This window comes from Salmo salar, chromosome 07 (assembly GCF_965601325.2).
Source record: "Salmo salar chromosome 07, fSalSal1, whole genome shotgun sequence".
NCBI lineage: Eukaryota > Metazoa > Chordata > Actinopteri > Salmoniformes > Salmonidae > Salmo > Salmo salar.
In genome coordinates, this window is record NC_138297.1 from 77,037,501 (window position 1) to 77,053,944 (window position 16,444).

At 53.8% G+C, this 16,444-nt stretch overlaps 1 protein-coding gene across 1 annotated transcript in view; it reads left to right on the forward strand.

The window, feature by feature from the left end:
• tbc1d30 (TBC1 domain family, member 30) overlaps positions 1 to 13,112 on the forward strand; it is a 29,750-nt gene extending 16,638 nt beyond the window's left edge. The window contains exons 9-14 of the mRNA XM_082977245.1: positions 634 to 739; positions 4,475 to 4,578; positions 5,876 to 6,015; positions 8,767 to 8,970; positions 10,551 to 12,675; positions 12,773 to 13,112. Of these exons, the coding sequence (XP_082833371.1) occupies positions 634 to 739; positions 4,475 to 4,578; positions 5,876 to 6,015; positions 8,767 to 8,970; positions 10,551 to 12,675; positions 12,773 to 13,112 (3,019 nt within the window). The remainder of the gene's footprint in view (positions 1 to 633; positions 740 to 4,474; positions 4,579 to 5,875; positions 6,016 to 8,766; positions 8,971 to 10,550; positions 12,676 to 12,772) is intronic.
• Positions 13,113 to 16,444: the final 3,332 nt, after the last annotated feature.

Below are 16,444 nucleotides of genomic sequence, written 5' to 3' on the forward strand. Positions count from 1 at the left end.
TACACACTATAACCCCTACACACTATAACCCCTACACACTATAACCCCTACACACTATAACCCCTACACACTATAACCCCTACACACTATAACACTATAACCCCTACACCACACTATAACACTATAACCCCTACACACTATAACCCCTACACCACACTAACCCCTACACACTATAACCCTTACACACTATAACCCTTACACCACACTATAACCCCTACACCACACTATAACACTATAACCCCTACACACTATAACCCCTACACACTATAACCCCTACACACTATAACCCCTACACACTATAACCCCTACACACTATAACCCCTACACACTATAACCCCTACACACTGACCCTAACCCCTACACACTATAACCCCTACACACTATAACCCCTACACACTATAACCCCTACACACTATAACCCCTACACACTATAACCCCTACACCACACTGACCCCAACCCCTACACCACACTGACCCCAACCCCTACACACTGACCCTAACCCCTACACACTGACCCTATAACCCCTACACCCTATAACCCCTACACCCTATAACCCCTATAACCCCTACACCCTATAACCCCTACACCCTATAACCCCTACACCCTAACCCCTGTGTTCCCTCTCTCACCAGGCATATAGAGTGCTGTCAAACAGCAGATGACTTCTACAGCACCATGGGATGGATCACTCAGGAGATGTTGGAGAACGGCCTCGTGGACTGTAGCCACCTCATGCAGGTGAGAGAGCGGCCTCGTGGACTGTAGCCACCTCATGCAGGTGAGAGAACGGCCTCGTGGACTGTAGCCACCTCATGCAGGTGAGAGAGCGGCCTCGTGGACTGTAGCCACCTCATGCAGGTGAGAGAACGGCCTCGTGGACTGTAGCCACCTCATGCAGGTGAGAGAGCGGCCTCGTGGACTGTAGCCACCTCATGCAGGTGAGAGAGCGGCCTCGTGGACTGTAGCCACCTCATGCAGGTGAGAGAGCGGCCTCGTGGACTGTAGCCACCTCATGCAGGTGAGAGAACGGCCTCGTGGACTGTAGCCACCTCATGCAGGTGAGAGAGCGGCCTCGTGGACTGTAGCCACCTCATGCAGGTGAGAGAGCGGCCTCGTGGACTGTAGCCACCTCATGCAGGTGAGAGAGCGGCCTCGTGGACTGTAGCCACCTCATGCAGGTGAGAGAGCGGCCTCGTGGACTGTAGCCACCTCATGCAGGTGAGAGAGCGGCCTCGTGGACTGTAGCCACCTCATGCAGGTGAGAGAGCGGCCTCGTGGACTGTAGCCACCTCATGCAGGTGAGAGAGCGGCCTCGTGGACTGTAGCCACCTCATGCAGGTGAGAGAGCGGCCTCGTGGACTGTAGCCACCTCATGCAGGTGAGAGAGCGGCCTCGTGGACTGTAGCCACCTCATGCAGGTGAGAGAACGGCCTCGTGGACTGTAGCCACCTCATGCAGGTGAGAGAGCGGCCTCGTGGACTGTAGCCACCTCATGCAGGTGAGAGAGCGGCCTCGTGGACTGTAGCCACCTCATGCAGGTGAGAGAGCGGCCTCGTGGACTGTAGCCACCTCATGCAGGTGAGAGAGCGGCCTCGTGGACTGTAGCCACCTCATGCAGGTGAGAGAGCGGCCTCGTGGACTGTAGCCACCTCATGCAGGTGAGAGAGCGGCCTCGTGGACTGTAGCCACCTCATGCAGGTGAGAGAGCGGCCTCGTGGACTGTAGCCACCTCATGCAGGTGAGAGAGCGGCCTCGTGGACTGTAGCCACCTCATGCAGGTGAGAGAGCGGCCTCGTGGACTGTAGCCACCTCATGCAGGTGAGAGAGCGGCCTCGTGGACTGTAGCCACCTCATGCAGGTGAGAGAGCGGCCTCGTGGACTGTAACGCCCCCCTGCTATAATGGCTTTAACGCCCCCCTGCTGTTATGGCTTTACGCCCCCCTGCTATAATGGCTTTACGCCCCCCTGCTATAATGGCTTTACGCCCCCCCCCCCCCCCTGCTATAATGGCTTTACACCCCCTGCTATAATGGCTTTACGCCCCCCTGCTATAATGGCTTTACGCCCCCCTGCTATAATGGCTTTAACGCCCCCCTGCTGTTATGGCTTTACGCCCCCTGCTATAATGGCTTTACACCCCCTGCTATAATGTGGATAAAGAGTTACCTGTCTAACAGAACACAGAGGGTGTTCTCTAATGGAAGCTAATCCAACATAATCCAGGTAGAGTCAGGCGTTCCCCAGGGCAGCTGTTTAGGCCCCTTGCTTTTTAAAATCTTTACTGACGACATGTCACTGGCTCTGAGTAAAGCCAGTGTGTCTCGCCCTAAATATTTATTTGTGTTTTGAAATTCTGCTGCTCGACTGAGGGACCTCAAATCAAATCAAATGTATTTATATATAGCCCTTCGTACATCAGCTTATATTCTCAAAGTGCTGTACAGAAACCCAGCCTAAAACCCCAAACAGCAAGCAAAGCATGTGAAAGAAGCACGGTGGCTAGGAAAAACTCCCTAGGAAAAACTCCCTAGAAAGGCCAAAACCTAGGAGATTAGAAACCTAGAGAGGAACCAGGCTATGAGGGGTGGCCAGTCCTCTTCTGGCTGTGCCGGGTGGATATTATAACAGAACATGGTCAAAATGTTAAAATGTTCATAAATGACCAGCATGGTCAAATAATAATAATAATAATCACAGTAGTTGTCGAGGGTGCAACAAGCACGTCCGGTGAACAGGTCAGGGTTCCATAGCTGACAGATCATTGTACAACAGTATTACTGTACTGAGTGAGTCCAGGCCACTTGTGACTCGTTGAGCACATGTTTACTCCTGTATTTATACAGGCTTGACATAACACAGGGGTTGAATACTTATTTGACTCAACACATTTCAGCTTTTATATATATATATATATATATATATATATATATATATATATATATATATATATATATATATTATATTTTTTAACATCATTTGTAAACATTTCAATTTTTTTTTAATTGGTCTTTGACTTTATGGGGTATTGTGTGTGTAGGCCAGTAACAATACCTTTATTTAATTATTGTAAATTCAGTCATCTGTCAATTCTGAACACACTGTATATCCACTCTTAACACAAACATTTTTTACAGCCTTTATTTACATCCACAAATGTTACATTTTAGTCCATTTAGCAGACGCTCTTATCCAGAGAGACTTAGTAGTGAGTGTTTACATTTTTCCATATTTTATTCGTGCTGGTCCCCTTCGCGGGAATCGAACCCACAACCCTGGCATTACGAGTGCCCCTGCCTTACCAACCGAGCCACACGGGACCATTCAGAACGCATGGCTATAATAATGGAGGAAAAAGCACTTCGTCCTCCTGTATTTCCCAGCTGTTTAAGCTGCCGCCCTGATCCCTCTGGTCTCTCCAGTCTACTACCCTGATCTCTCCAGTCTACTACCCTGATCCCTCTGGTCTCTCCAGTCTACTACCCTGATCCCTCTGGTCTCTCCAGTCTACTACCCTGATCCCTCTGGTCTCTCCAGTCTACTACCCTGATCCCTCTGGTCTCTCCAGTCTACTACCCTGATCCCTCTGGTCTCTCCAGTCTACTACCCTGATCCCTCTGGTCTCTCCAGTCTACTACCCTGATCCCTCTGGTCTCTCCAGTCTACTACCCTGATCCCTCTGGTCTCTCCAGTCTACTACCCTGATCCCTCTGGTCTCTCCAGTCTACTACCCTGATCCCTCTGGTCTCTCAGTCTACTACCCTGATCCCTCTGGTCTCTCCAGACAGTCTACTACCCTGATCCCTCTGGTCTCTCCAGACAGTCTACTACCCTGATCCCTCTGGTCTCTCCAGACAGTCTACTACCCTGATCCCTCTGGTCTCTCCAGACAGTCTACTACCCTGATCCCTCTGGTCTCTCCAGACAGTCTACTACCCTGATCCCTCTGGTCTCTCCAGACAGTCTACTACCCTGATCCCTCTGGTCTCTCCAGACAGTCTACTACCCTGATCCCTCTGGTCTCTCCAGACAGTCTACTACCCTGATCCCTCTGGTCTCTCCAGACAGTCTACTACCCTGATCCCTCTGGTCTCTCCAGACAGTCTACTACCCTGATCCCTCTGGTCTCTCCAGACATTCTACTACCCTGATCCCTCTGGTCTCTCCAGACATTCTACTACCCTGATCCCTCTGGTCTCTCCAGACATTCTACTACCCTGATCCCTCTGGTCTCTCCAGACATTCTACTACCCTGATCCCTCTGGTCTCTCCAGACAGTCTACTACCCTGATAGCTCTTGTCTCTCCAGACAGTCTACTACCCTGATAGCTCTTGTCTCTCCAGACAGTCTACTACCCTGATCCCTCTGGTCTCTCCAGTCTACTACCCTGATCCCTCTGGTCTCTCCAGTCTACTACCCTGATCCCTCTGGTCTCTCCAGACAGTCTACTACCCTGATCCTTCTTGTCTCTCCAGACGGTCTACTCCATGGCTGCGTTTCCGTTCCCTCAGCTGGCTGAACTCCGAGAGAAATACACCTACAACATCACTCCCTTCCCCACATCCAACCCCAACGGCAGGTTGGTCAAGCTCATATCTACAGGTCATGTAGTGTGTGTACAGGCGGGTCTAGTCGTTGTGTACAGGCGGGTCTGGTCGTTGTGTACAGGCGGGTCTGGTGATGGTAGGGTGATGATGCTGTATTCCAGTGGCGGTCCAGGTGGCTGGTAAAGTGATGTTGTATTCCAGTGGCGGTCTAGGTGGCTGGTAAAGTGATGATGTTGTAATCCAGTGGCGGTCTAGGTGGCTGGTAAAGTGATGTTGTATTCCAGTGGCGGTCCAGGTGGCTGGTAAAGTGATGATGTTGTATTCCAGTGGCGGTCCAGGTGGCTGGTAAAGTGATGATGTTGTAATCCAGTGGCGGTCTAGGTGGCTGGTAAAGTGATGTTGTATTCCAGTGGCGGTCCAGGTGGCTGGTAAAGTGATGATGTTGTATTCCAGTGGCGGTCCAGGTGGCTGGTAAAGTGATGATGTTGTATTCCAGTGGCGGTCCAGGTGGCTGGTAAAGTGATGATGTTGTATTCCAGTGGCGGTCTAGGTGGCTGGTAAAGTGATGATGTATTCCAATGGCGGTCTAGGTGGCTGGTAAAGTGATGTTGTATTCCAGTGGCGGTCCAGGTGGCTGGTAAAGTGATGTTGTATTCCAGTGGCGGTCTAGGTGGCTGGTAAAGTGATGATGTTGTAATCCAGTGGCGGTCCAGGTGGCTGGTAAAGTGATGATGTTGTATTCCAGTGGCGGTCTAGGTGGCTGGTAAAGTGATGATGTTGTATTCCAGTGGCGGTCTAGGTGGCTGGTAATGTGATGCTGTATTCCAGTGGCGGTCCAGGTGGCTGGTAAAGTGATGATGTTGTATTCCAGTGGCGGTCTAGGTGGCTGGTAAAGTGATGATGCTGTATTCCAGTGGCGGTCTAGGTGGCTGGTAAAGTGATGATGTTGTATTCCAGTGGCGGTCCAGGTGGCTGGTAAAGTGATGATGTTGTATTCCAGTGGCGGTCCAGGTGGCTGGTAAAGTGATGCTGTATTCCAGTGGCGGTCTAGGTGGCTGGTAATGTGATGCTGTATTCCAGTGGCGGTCTAGGTGGCTGGTAATGTGATGCTGTATTCCAGTGGCGGTCTAGGTGGCTGGTAAAGTGATGATGTTGTATTCCAGTGGCGGTCCAGCTGGCTGGTAAAGTGATGTTGTATTCCAGTGGCGGTCCAGGTGGCTGGTAAAGTGATGTTGTATTCCAGTGGCGGTCCAGGTGGCTGGTAAAGTGATGATGTTGTATTCCAGTGGCGGTCTAGGTGGCTGGTAAAGTGATGATGTTGTATTCCAGTGGCGGTCCAGGTGGCTGGGAGGGCGATGAAGACGAGGATGAAGATGAAGATGCCGTGGTGACAGCAGCGTTGGGATGTTTGGGTCCTCTGGGTGGGCTGTTAGCTCCAGAACTACAGCGGTACCAGAAACACATCAAAGGTTGGTCTGAACCCTGACCCCTCTCCTGACCTCTGACCTCTCCTCCTGGTCCCATTAGTTTAATGTAGTGGTAGACAGTGTGTGTAGACCTAGAGTCCTCCTCTCTCCTCCTCCTCTCTCCTCCTCCTCCTCCTCCTGGTCCCATTAGTTTAATGTAGTGGTAGACAGTGTGTGTAGACCTAGAGTCCTCCTCTCCTCTCCTCCTGGTCCCATTAGTTTAATGTAGTGGTAGACAGTGTGTGTAGACCTAGAGTCCTCCTCTCTCCTCTCTCCTCCTCCTGGTCCCATTAGTTTAATGTAGTGGTAGACAGTGTGTGTAGACCTAGAGTCCTCCTCTCCTCCTCCTCCTCCTGGTCCCATTAGTTTAATGTAGTGGTAGACAGTGTGTGTAGACCTAGAGTCCTCCTCTCTCCTCCTCCTCCTGGTCCCATTAGTTTAATGTAGTGGTAGACAGTGTGTGTAGACCTAGAGTCCTCCTCTCTCCTCCTCCTCCTCCTCCTGGTCCCATTAGTTTAATGTAGTGGTAGACAGTGTGTGTAGACCTAGAGTCCTCCTCTCTCCTCCTCCTCCTCCTGGTCCCATTAGTTTAATGTAGTGGTAGACAGTGTGTGTAGACCTAGAGTCCTCCTCTCTCCTCTCCTCTCCTCCTGGTCCCATTAGTTTAATGTAGTGGTAGACAGTGTGTGTAGACCTAGAGTCCTCCTCTCTCCTCCTCCTCCTCCTCCTGGTCCCATTAGTTTAATGTAGTGGTAGACAGTGTGTGTAGACCTAGAGTCCTCCTCTCTCCTCCTCCTCTCCTCCTGGTCCCATTAGTTTAATGTAGTGGTAGACAGTGTGTGTAGACCTAGAGTCCTCCTCTCTCCTCTCCTCCTCCTCCTGGTCCCATTAGTTTAATGTAGTGGTAGACAGTGTGTGTAGACCTAGAGTCCTCCTCTCTCCTCCTCCTCCTCCTGGTCCCATTAGTTTAATGTAGTGGTAGACAGTGTGTGTAGACCTAGAGTCCTCCTCTCTCCTCTCTCCTCCTCCTGGTCCCATTAGTTTAATGTAGTGGTAGACAGTGTGTGTAGACCTAGAGTCCTCCTCTCTCCTCCTCCTCCTCCTCCTGGTCCCATTAGTTTAATGTAGTGGTAGACAGTGTGTGTAGACCTAGAGTCCTCCTCCTCCTGGTCCCATTAGTTTAATGTAGTGGTAGACAGTGTGTGTAGACCTAGAGTCCTCCTCTCTCCTCCTCCTCCTCCTGGTCCCATTAGTTTAATGTAGTGGTAGACAGTGTGTGTAGACCTAGAGTCCTCCCTCTCCTCTCCTCCTCCTGGTCCCATTAGTTTAATGTAGTGGTAGACAGTGTGTGTAGACCTAGAGTCCTCCTCTCTCCTCTCTCCTCCTCCTGGTCCCATTAGTTTAATGTAGTGGTAGACAGTGTGTGTAGACCTAGAGTCCTCCTCTCTCCTCCTCCTCCTCCTGGTCCCATTAGTTTAATGTAGTGGTAGACAGTGTGTGTAGACCTAGAGTCCTCCTCCTCCTCCTCCTCCTGGTCCCATTAGTTTAATGTAGTGGTAGACAGTGTGTGTAGACCTAGAGTCCTCCTCTCTCCTCCTCCTCCTCCTGGTCCCATTAGTTTAATGTAGTGGTAGACAGTGTGTGTAGACCTAGAGTCCTCCTCTCTCCTCCTCCTCCTCCTGGTCCCATTAGTTTAATGTAGTGGTAGACAGTGTGTGTAGACCTAGAGTCCTCCTCTCTCCTCCTCCTCCTCCTCCTGGTCCCATTAGTTTAATGTAGTGGTAGACAGTGTGTGTAGACCTAGAGTCCTCCTCCTCCTCCTCCTGGTCCCATTAGTTTAATGTAGTGGTAGACAGTGTGTGTAGACCTAGAGCTCCTCCTCCTCTCCTCCTCCTGGTCCCATTAGTTTAATGTAGTGGTAGACAGTGTGTGTAGACCTAGAGTCCTCCTCTCTCCTCTCCCTCCTCCTCCTGGTCCCATTAGTTTAATGTAGTGGTAGACAGTGTGTGTAGACCTAGAGTCCTCCTCCCCTCCTCCTGGTCCCATTAGTTTAATGTAGTGGTAGACAGTGTGTGTAGACCTAGAGTCCTCCTCTCTCCTCTCTCCTCCTCCTGGTCCCATTAGTTTAATGTAGTGGTAGACAGTGTGTGTAGACCTAGAGTCCTCCTCTCTCCTCCTCCTCCTGGTCCCATTAGTTTAATGTAGTGGTAGACAGTGTGTGTAGACCTAGAGTCCTCCTCTCTCCTCCTCCTCCTCCTGGTCCCATTAGTTTAATGTAGTGGTAGACAGTGTGTGTAGACCTAGAGTCCTCCTCTCTCCTCCTGGTCCCATTAGTTTAATGTAGTGGTAGACAGTGTGTGTAGACCTAGAGTCCTCCTCCTCCTCCTGGTCCCATTAGTTTAATGTAGTGGTAGACAGTGTGTGTAGACCTAGAGTCCTCCTCTCCTCCTCCTGGTCCCATTAGTTTAATGTAGTGGTAGACAGTGTGTGTAGACCTAGAGTCCTCCTCTCTCCTCCTCTCTCCTCCTCCTCCTCCTCCTCCTGGTCCCATTAGTTTAATGTAGTGGTAGACAGTGTGTGTAGACCTAGAGTCCTCCTCTCTCCTCCTCCTCTCTCCTCCTCCTCCTCCTCCTCCTCCTCCTGGTCCCATTAGTTTAATGTAGTGGTAGACAGTGTGTGTAGACCTAGAGTCCTCCTCCTCTCTCCTCCTGGTCCTTGTATTTCCTAGGAGATGTTTGACTCTCTCCTCTCCAGACCAGCGCTGGGGGGAGCAGGGAGGTGACATGGCGGCCCTGAGCCCGGGTGCGGTGGACGGGGGCGGGAGAGCGGAGCACCAAGCGGCCGTGAACAGTATGTTACAGGAGAGGATGAGTACGGACGTCAGCGCTCTGAGGAAACAATACTCACGTCTGAAGAGACATCAGCAACAACAGGCCAGACGGCTGTACATACACACAGGTAACACACACACACACACACACACACACACACACACACACACACACACACACACACACACACACACACACACACACACACACAGGTAACACACACACACACAGGTAACACACACACACAGGTAACACACACACACAGGTAACACACACACACACACACAGGTAACACACACACACACACACACAGGTAACACACACACACACACACACAGGTAACACACACACACACACACACACACAGGTAACACACACACGTTATTTTTCCAACAATTGTTTACGGACAGATTATTTCACTTATAATTCACTGTATCACAATTCCAGTGGGTCAGAAGTTTACATACACTAAGTTGACTGGGCCTTTAAACAGCTTGGAAAATTCCAGAAAATGATGTCATGGCTTTAGAAGCTTCTGATAGGCTAATTGACATCATTTGAGTCAATTGGAGGTGTACCTGCGGATGTATTTCAAGGCCTACCTTCAAACTCAGTGCCTCTTTGCTTGACATCATGGGAAAATCAAAAGAAATCAGCCAAGACCTCAGAAAATAAATTGTAGACCTCCACAAGTCTGGTTTATCCTTGATGGAGAATGTGGTCTGGGGTGGGACGGTGCCGCCGGTGGTCCGGGGTGGGACGGTGCCGCCGGTGGTCCGGGGTGGGACGGTGCCGCCGGTGGTCCGGGGTGGGACGGTGCCGCCGGTGGTCTGGGGTGGGACGGTGCCGCCGGTGGTCCGGGGTGGGACGGTGCCGCCGGTGGTCCGGGGTGGGACGGTGCCGCCGGTGGTCTGGGGTGGGACGGTGCCGCCGGTGGTCTGGGGTGGGACGGTGCCGCCGGTGGTCGGGGTGGGACGGTGCCGCGGGTGGGACGGTGCCGCCGGTGGTCCGGGGTGGGACGGTGCCGCCGGTGGTCCGGGGTGGGACGGTGCCGCCGGTGGTCCGGGGTGGGACGGTGCCGCCGGTGGTCCGGGGTGGGACGGTGCCGCCGGTGGTCTCGGGGCTGGGACGGTGCCGCCGGTGGTCCGGGGCGGGACGGTGCCGCCGGTGGTCCGGGGCGGGACGGTGCCGCCGGTGGTCCGAGGTTGGACGGTGCCGCCGGTGGTCCGGGGCCTGATGTTGCTCGCTCTTCTCTTTGACTGACAGGAGAGCGTCAGTCTGTCTGGCCTGGCGGCTGCCCATCTAAACACGGCATCACCCAATAGGAATCTACCTACTCATGTAACACACTTCCATTGGATTTGACTCCCCCCCCCCCCCCCCCCCCCCGTGCTTCTATATTCCCTCCAAAACGATTTCTCCAACTCCCTGATGTTGTCCGTCTTCAGTAAATCACGACTCAAAGCTCCTTTTATAAACCCAAAAGCAGTATTTTATTGTAACTCTCGTAAAGCTTCTTCGTCTCGTTCCCGTGATAAATGTGATCTCTGTGGTGAGGTCTGAGTTTGGTCCAGAGCCAGGACGTTGTTTAATCGCTGTATGTGGAGTCCTCCGTGTTATTACTGTCCTGTTGCTGCAGACTGAACGTAGACCGGGACACACTGAGCTGACCTGTGTATGTCTTCTCTCTCTCTCTCTCTCCTGTAGATCGATGTCCAGCCACCAGTGTTTTAGCATCTCAACTCCGTCCTTCTCCTGTCGTCAACCACCTGTTGCTAGGCAGGAAGCCCAGGAACGGCCGGGAACGGCCTCCGTCCTGTCCCCACGGCCTGCAGGGAGGTGTCCCCCTGTCCCAGGAACAGTCCAGCCCTGCCACCGTCCCCCCTAGAGGGGAGAGGGAGAGGAACGGACTGGTATCTCGCGCTGAAGACTGTCGGAGCAGGGCGAGGTCCCCCTGGCGAGCCCACGTACGAACCCAACGCAGGAACACAGCCCGGGTACAGCTAGGGTTTGGAGACGAGGAGGACAGACGGCCTCGTCAGACGGAGGAGGAGGAGGAGGACAGACGCCCTCGTCAGACGGAAGAGGAGGAGGAGGAGGAGGAGGAGGAGGAGGAGGACAGACGCCCTCGTCAGACGGAAGAGGAGGAGGAGGAGGAGGAGGACAGACGCCCTGGTCAGACGGAGGAGGAGGAGGAGGAGGAGAGAGATGGAGTGGGTGAGGGAAAGGCTGATGACGAGGGTAGTCACCTCCCTGTGTCTCCTGCCCAGACCTCCAGGAAGGAGGAGGAGCACCTGGTGTCTCTAGAGCTGAACTCTGGGTCAGAACTAAACCAGACCCCACCTCCACGACCCTCCTCTGACCCGGACGCGCCGCCCTCCTCTGGCCCGGACGCGCCGCCCTCCTCTGACCCGGACGCGCCGCCCTCCTCTGGCCCGGACGCGCCGCCCTCCTCTGGCCCGGACGCGCCGCCCTCCTCTGGCCCGGACGCCCCGCCCTCCTCTGGCCCGGACGCCCCGCCCTCCTCTGGCCCGGACGCGCCGCCCTCCTCTGGCCCGGACGCGCCGCCCTCCTCTGGCCCGGACGCGCCGCCCTCCTCTGTCCCGGACGCGCCGCCCTCCTCTGTCCCGGACGCGCCGCCCTCCTCTGGCCCGGACGCGCCGCCCTCCTCTGGCCCGGACGCGCCGCCCTCCTCTGGCCCGGACGCGCCGCCCTCCTCTGGCCCGGACGCGCCGCCCTCCTCTGGCCCGGACGCGCCGCCCTCCTCTGGCCCGGACGCGCCGCCCTCCTCTGGCCCGGACGCGCCGCCCTCCTCTGGCCCGGACGCGCCGCCCTCCTCTCGCCCGGACGCGCCGCCCTCCTCTGACCCGGACGCGCCGCCCTCCTCTGGCCCGGACGCGCCGCCCTCCTCTGACCCGGACGCGCCGCCCTCCTCTAGCCCGGACGCGCCGCCCTCCTCTGACCCGGACGCGCCGCCCTCCTCTGACCCGGACGCGCCGCCCTCCTCTGACCCGGACGCGCCGCCCTCCTCTGACCCGGACGCGCCGCCCTCCTCTGACCCGGACGCGCCGCCCTCCTCTAGCCCGGACGCGCCGCCCTCCTCTCCCTCCATCCCAGAGCTGCCTGTCCTGCCTCCTCTTCCTCGACCATCCTCATCACACCTCCACGGTCAACAGTCCGACCCTTCAGTCTCCTATCAGAACATCTACTGTATGAGATGCTCCCCTGGTAACCCTGTTACCCTCTCTAACCCCCACAGCCCTGTTACCCTCTCTAACCCCCACAGCCCTGTTACCCCCTCTAACCCTGTTACCCTCTCTAACCCCCACAGCCCTGTTACCCTCTCTAACCCCCACAGCCCTGTTACCCCCTCTAACCCTGTTACCCTCTCTAACCCCCACAGCCCCGTTACCCTCTCTAACCCCCACAGCCCTGTTACCCTCTCTAACCCCCACAGCCCCGTTACCCTCTCTAACCCCCCCAGCCCTGTTACCCCCTCTAACCCCCCCAGCCCCGTTACCCCCTCTAACCCCCACAGCCCCGTTACCCCCTCTAACCCCCACAGCCCTCACAGCCCCGTTACCCCCTCTAACCCCCACAGCCCCGTTACCCCCTCTAACCCCCACAGCCCTGTTACCCCCTCTAACCCCCACAGCCCCGTTACCCCCTCTAACCCCCACAGCCCCGTTACCCCCTCTAACCCCCACAGCCCCGTTACCCCCTCTAACCCCCACAGCCCCGTTACCCCCTCTAACCCCCACAGCCTCGTTACCCCCTCTAGCCCCCACAGCCCCGTTACCCCCTCTAACCTCCCTCTCTCCGTGCCCCTCTCGTGACCCCCACGGACCCTCCCAGGTACCACCTCTAACCCCCACAGCCCCGTTACCCCCTCAACCTCCCTCTGCCCCGTGACCCCCTCCGTGCCCCAGGACCATCCCAGGTACCCCCTCTAACCCCCACAGCCCCGTTACCCCCACCCTCCCTCTCTCCTGCCCCTCCGTGCCCCAGGACCATCCCAGGACCACCTCTAACCCCCACAGCCCCGTTACCCCCTCCCTCCCTCTCTCCTGCCCCTCCGTGCCCCAGGACCATCCCAGGACCACCTCCCGTCAGGTGTTCTCTCCCTTCCCGAGTGTGAAACAGCACAGACGTTCATCTGCAGCCCGTAACCTGGGTCTCTACGGTCCCACACCCAGAACCCCTACAGTTCACTTCCCTGGGCTCAGCCTGAGCCGTACTACCTCCACTCTGTCCACCAGGAGGCGATAGAGGCCACGCGGCACTGACTGGCTGGCTCTGGTGGGGACGGGACCGGACCTGAGAGAGACTGGGGACTGGACCTGAGGGGGACGGGGGACGGGACTGGACCTGAGCGGGACGGGGGACGGGACTGGACCTGAGGGGGACGGGGGACGGGACTGGACCTGAGAGAGACGGGGGACCGGACCCGAGAGAGACGGGGGACCGGACCCGAGAGAGACGGGGGACCGGACCCGAGAGAGACGGGGGACCGGACCCGAGAGAGACGGGGGACCGGACCCGAGAGAGACGGGGGACCGGACCCGAGAGAGACGGGGGACCGGACCCGAGAGAGACGGGGGACCGGACCCGAGAGAGACTGGGGACCGGACCCGAGAGAGACTGGGGACCGGACCCGAGAGAGACTGGGGGACGGGACCGGACCCGAGAGAGACGAGTGGGGTCAGTAATCAGCTATGGTCTGATCCACTGCTCATAGGTAGGACCTTAACTCTCCACAGTGGAGGTCAATGCCCTCTCAACCAATAGGAAGAGGAAGAGCTGCTATGTAACTTTCTGTGTTGTGGTCATTTCCTCCCCCCTGCTGGAAGCTGTAAACTGGGATCTGTCTGGCTGAACGGCATCATGGGATCGTCTCTGTCCACTCACCTTCTATCCCAGGTCACGTTCTCTTCACCGTATAAACACAATGTTCAACTCCTTCCTTCCTCTCAGCTGATTTCTGTTCCCCACTTCCTGTCTGCCTGTTTGCTTCCTGTCAATGTGTCTCTCCGCAGTAAGACGCCATACTAAAAGATCCATAGACCCGTGTGTCCGTGATGTGATTTGTAATTGTTGGTAAATGAACCCACGCCATTGTGGGGTGAGAGGTCACTGCACTGCTAATAAAGAAGGTGAAATCATGCTGTCAATCCGTTTTTTATTTTATAGAGCTCCGTTCGATCTGGAGCGATCGCCTATAAAATGTTCTGAGACGAGAACGCAGACCTTCAACGGTACGGACGGGCCGTCGCGCCCGGATTTCAGGGCTTTTAGCGAGCTTGAAATGTGAAAGTCATTTCCCTTTGAGCAGATATATGCAGCGTGAACCATATAACACTGTAGCTCTGAACTCAGGGTTATAACACTGTAGCTCTGAACTCAGGGTTATAACACTGTAGCTCTGAACTCAGGGTTATAACACTGTAGCTCTGAACTCAGGGTTATAACACTGTAGCTCTGAACTCAGGGTTATAACACTGTAGCTCTGAACTCAGGCCATATAACACTGTAGCTCTGAACTCAGGGTTATAACACTGTAGCTCTGAACTCAGGGTTATAACACTGTAGCTCTGAACTCAGGCCATATAACACTGTAGCTCTGAACTCAGACCATATAACACTGTAGCTCTGAACTCAGGGTTATAACACTGTAGCTCTGAACTCAGGGTTATAACACTGTAGCTCTGAACTCAGGGTTATAACACTGTAGCTCTGAACTCAGGGTTATAACACTGTAGCTCTGAACTCAGGCCATATAACACTGTAGCTCTGAACTCAGGCCATATAACACTGTAGCTCTGAACTCAGGGTTATAACACTGTAGCTCTGAACTCAGGCCATATAACACTGTAGCTCTGAACTCAGGCCATATAACACTGTAGCTCTGAACTCAGGCCATATAACACTGTAGCTCTGAACTCAGGCCATATAACACTGTAGCTCTGAACTCAGGGTTATAACACTGTAGCTCTGAACTCAGGCCATATAACACTGTAGCTCTGAACTCAGGCCATATAACACTGTAGCTCTGAACTCAGGCCATATAACACTGTAGCTCTGAACTCAGGGTTATAACACTGTAGCTCTGAACTCAGGCCATATAACACTGTAGCTCTGAACTCAGGCCATATAACACTGTAGCTCTGAACTCAGGCCATATAACACTGTAGCTCTGAACTCAGGGTTATAACACTGTAGCTCTGAACTCAGGCCATATAACACTGTAGCTCTGAACTCAGGCCATATAACACTGTAGCTCTGAACTCAGGGTTATAACACTGTAGCTCTGAACTCAGGCCATATAACACTGTAGCTCTGAACTCAGGCCATATAACACTGTAGCTCTGAACTCAGGGTTATAACACTGTAGCTCTGAACTCAGGCCATATAACACTGTAGCTCTGAACTCAGGCCATATAACACTGTAGCTCTGAACTCAGGGTTATAACACTGTAGCTCTGAACTCAGGGTTATAACACTGTAGCTCTGAACTCAGGCCATATAACACTGTAGCTCTGAACTCAGGGCTTATAACACTGTAGCTCTGAACTCAGGGTTATAACACTGTAGCTCTGAACTCAGGCCATATAACACTGTAGCTCTGAACTCAGGGTTATAACACTGTAGCTCTGAACTCAGGCCATATAACACTGTAGCTCTGAACTCAGGCCATATAACACTGTAGCTCTGAACTCAGGCCATATAACACTGTAGCTCTGAACTCAGGCCATATAACACTGTAGCTCTGAACTCAGGGTTATAACACTGTAGCTCTGAACTCAGGCCATATAACACTGTAGCTCTGAACTCAGGGTTATAACACTGTAGCTCTGAACTCAGGCCATATAACACTGTAGCTCTGAACTCAGGCCATATAACACTGTAGCTCTGAACTCAGGGTTATAACACTGTAGCTCTGAACTCAGGTATAACACTGTAGCTCTGAACTCAGTATAACACTGTAGCTCTGAACTCAGGGTTATAACACTGTAGCTCTGAACTCAGGGTTATAACACTGTAGCTCTGAACTCAGGCCATATAACACTGTAGCTCTGAACTCAGGCCATATAACACTGTAGCTCTGAACTCAGGCCATATAACACTGTAGCTCTGAACTCAGGGTTATAACACTGTAGCTCTGAACTCAGGCCATATAACACTGTAGCTCTGAACTCAGGCCATATAACACTGTAGCTCTGAACTCAGGCCATATAACACTGTAGCTCTGAACTCAGGCCATATAACACTGTAGCTCTGAACTCAGGGTTATAACACTGTAGCTCTGAACTCAGGCCATATAACACTGTAGCTCTGAACTCAGGGTTATAACACTGTAGCTCTGAACTCAGGCCATATAACACTGTAGCTCTGAACTCAGGCCATATAACACTGTAGCTCTGAACTCAGGCCATATAACACTGTAGCTCTGAACTCAGGGTTATAACACTGTAGCTCTGAACTCAGGGTTATAACACTGTAGCTCTGAACTCAGGCTTATAACACTGTAGCTCTGAACTCAGGGTTATAACACTGTAGCTCTGAACTCAGGCCATATAACACTGTAGCTCTGAACTCAGGGT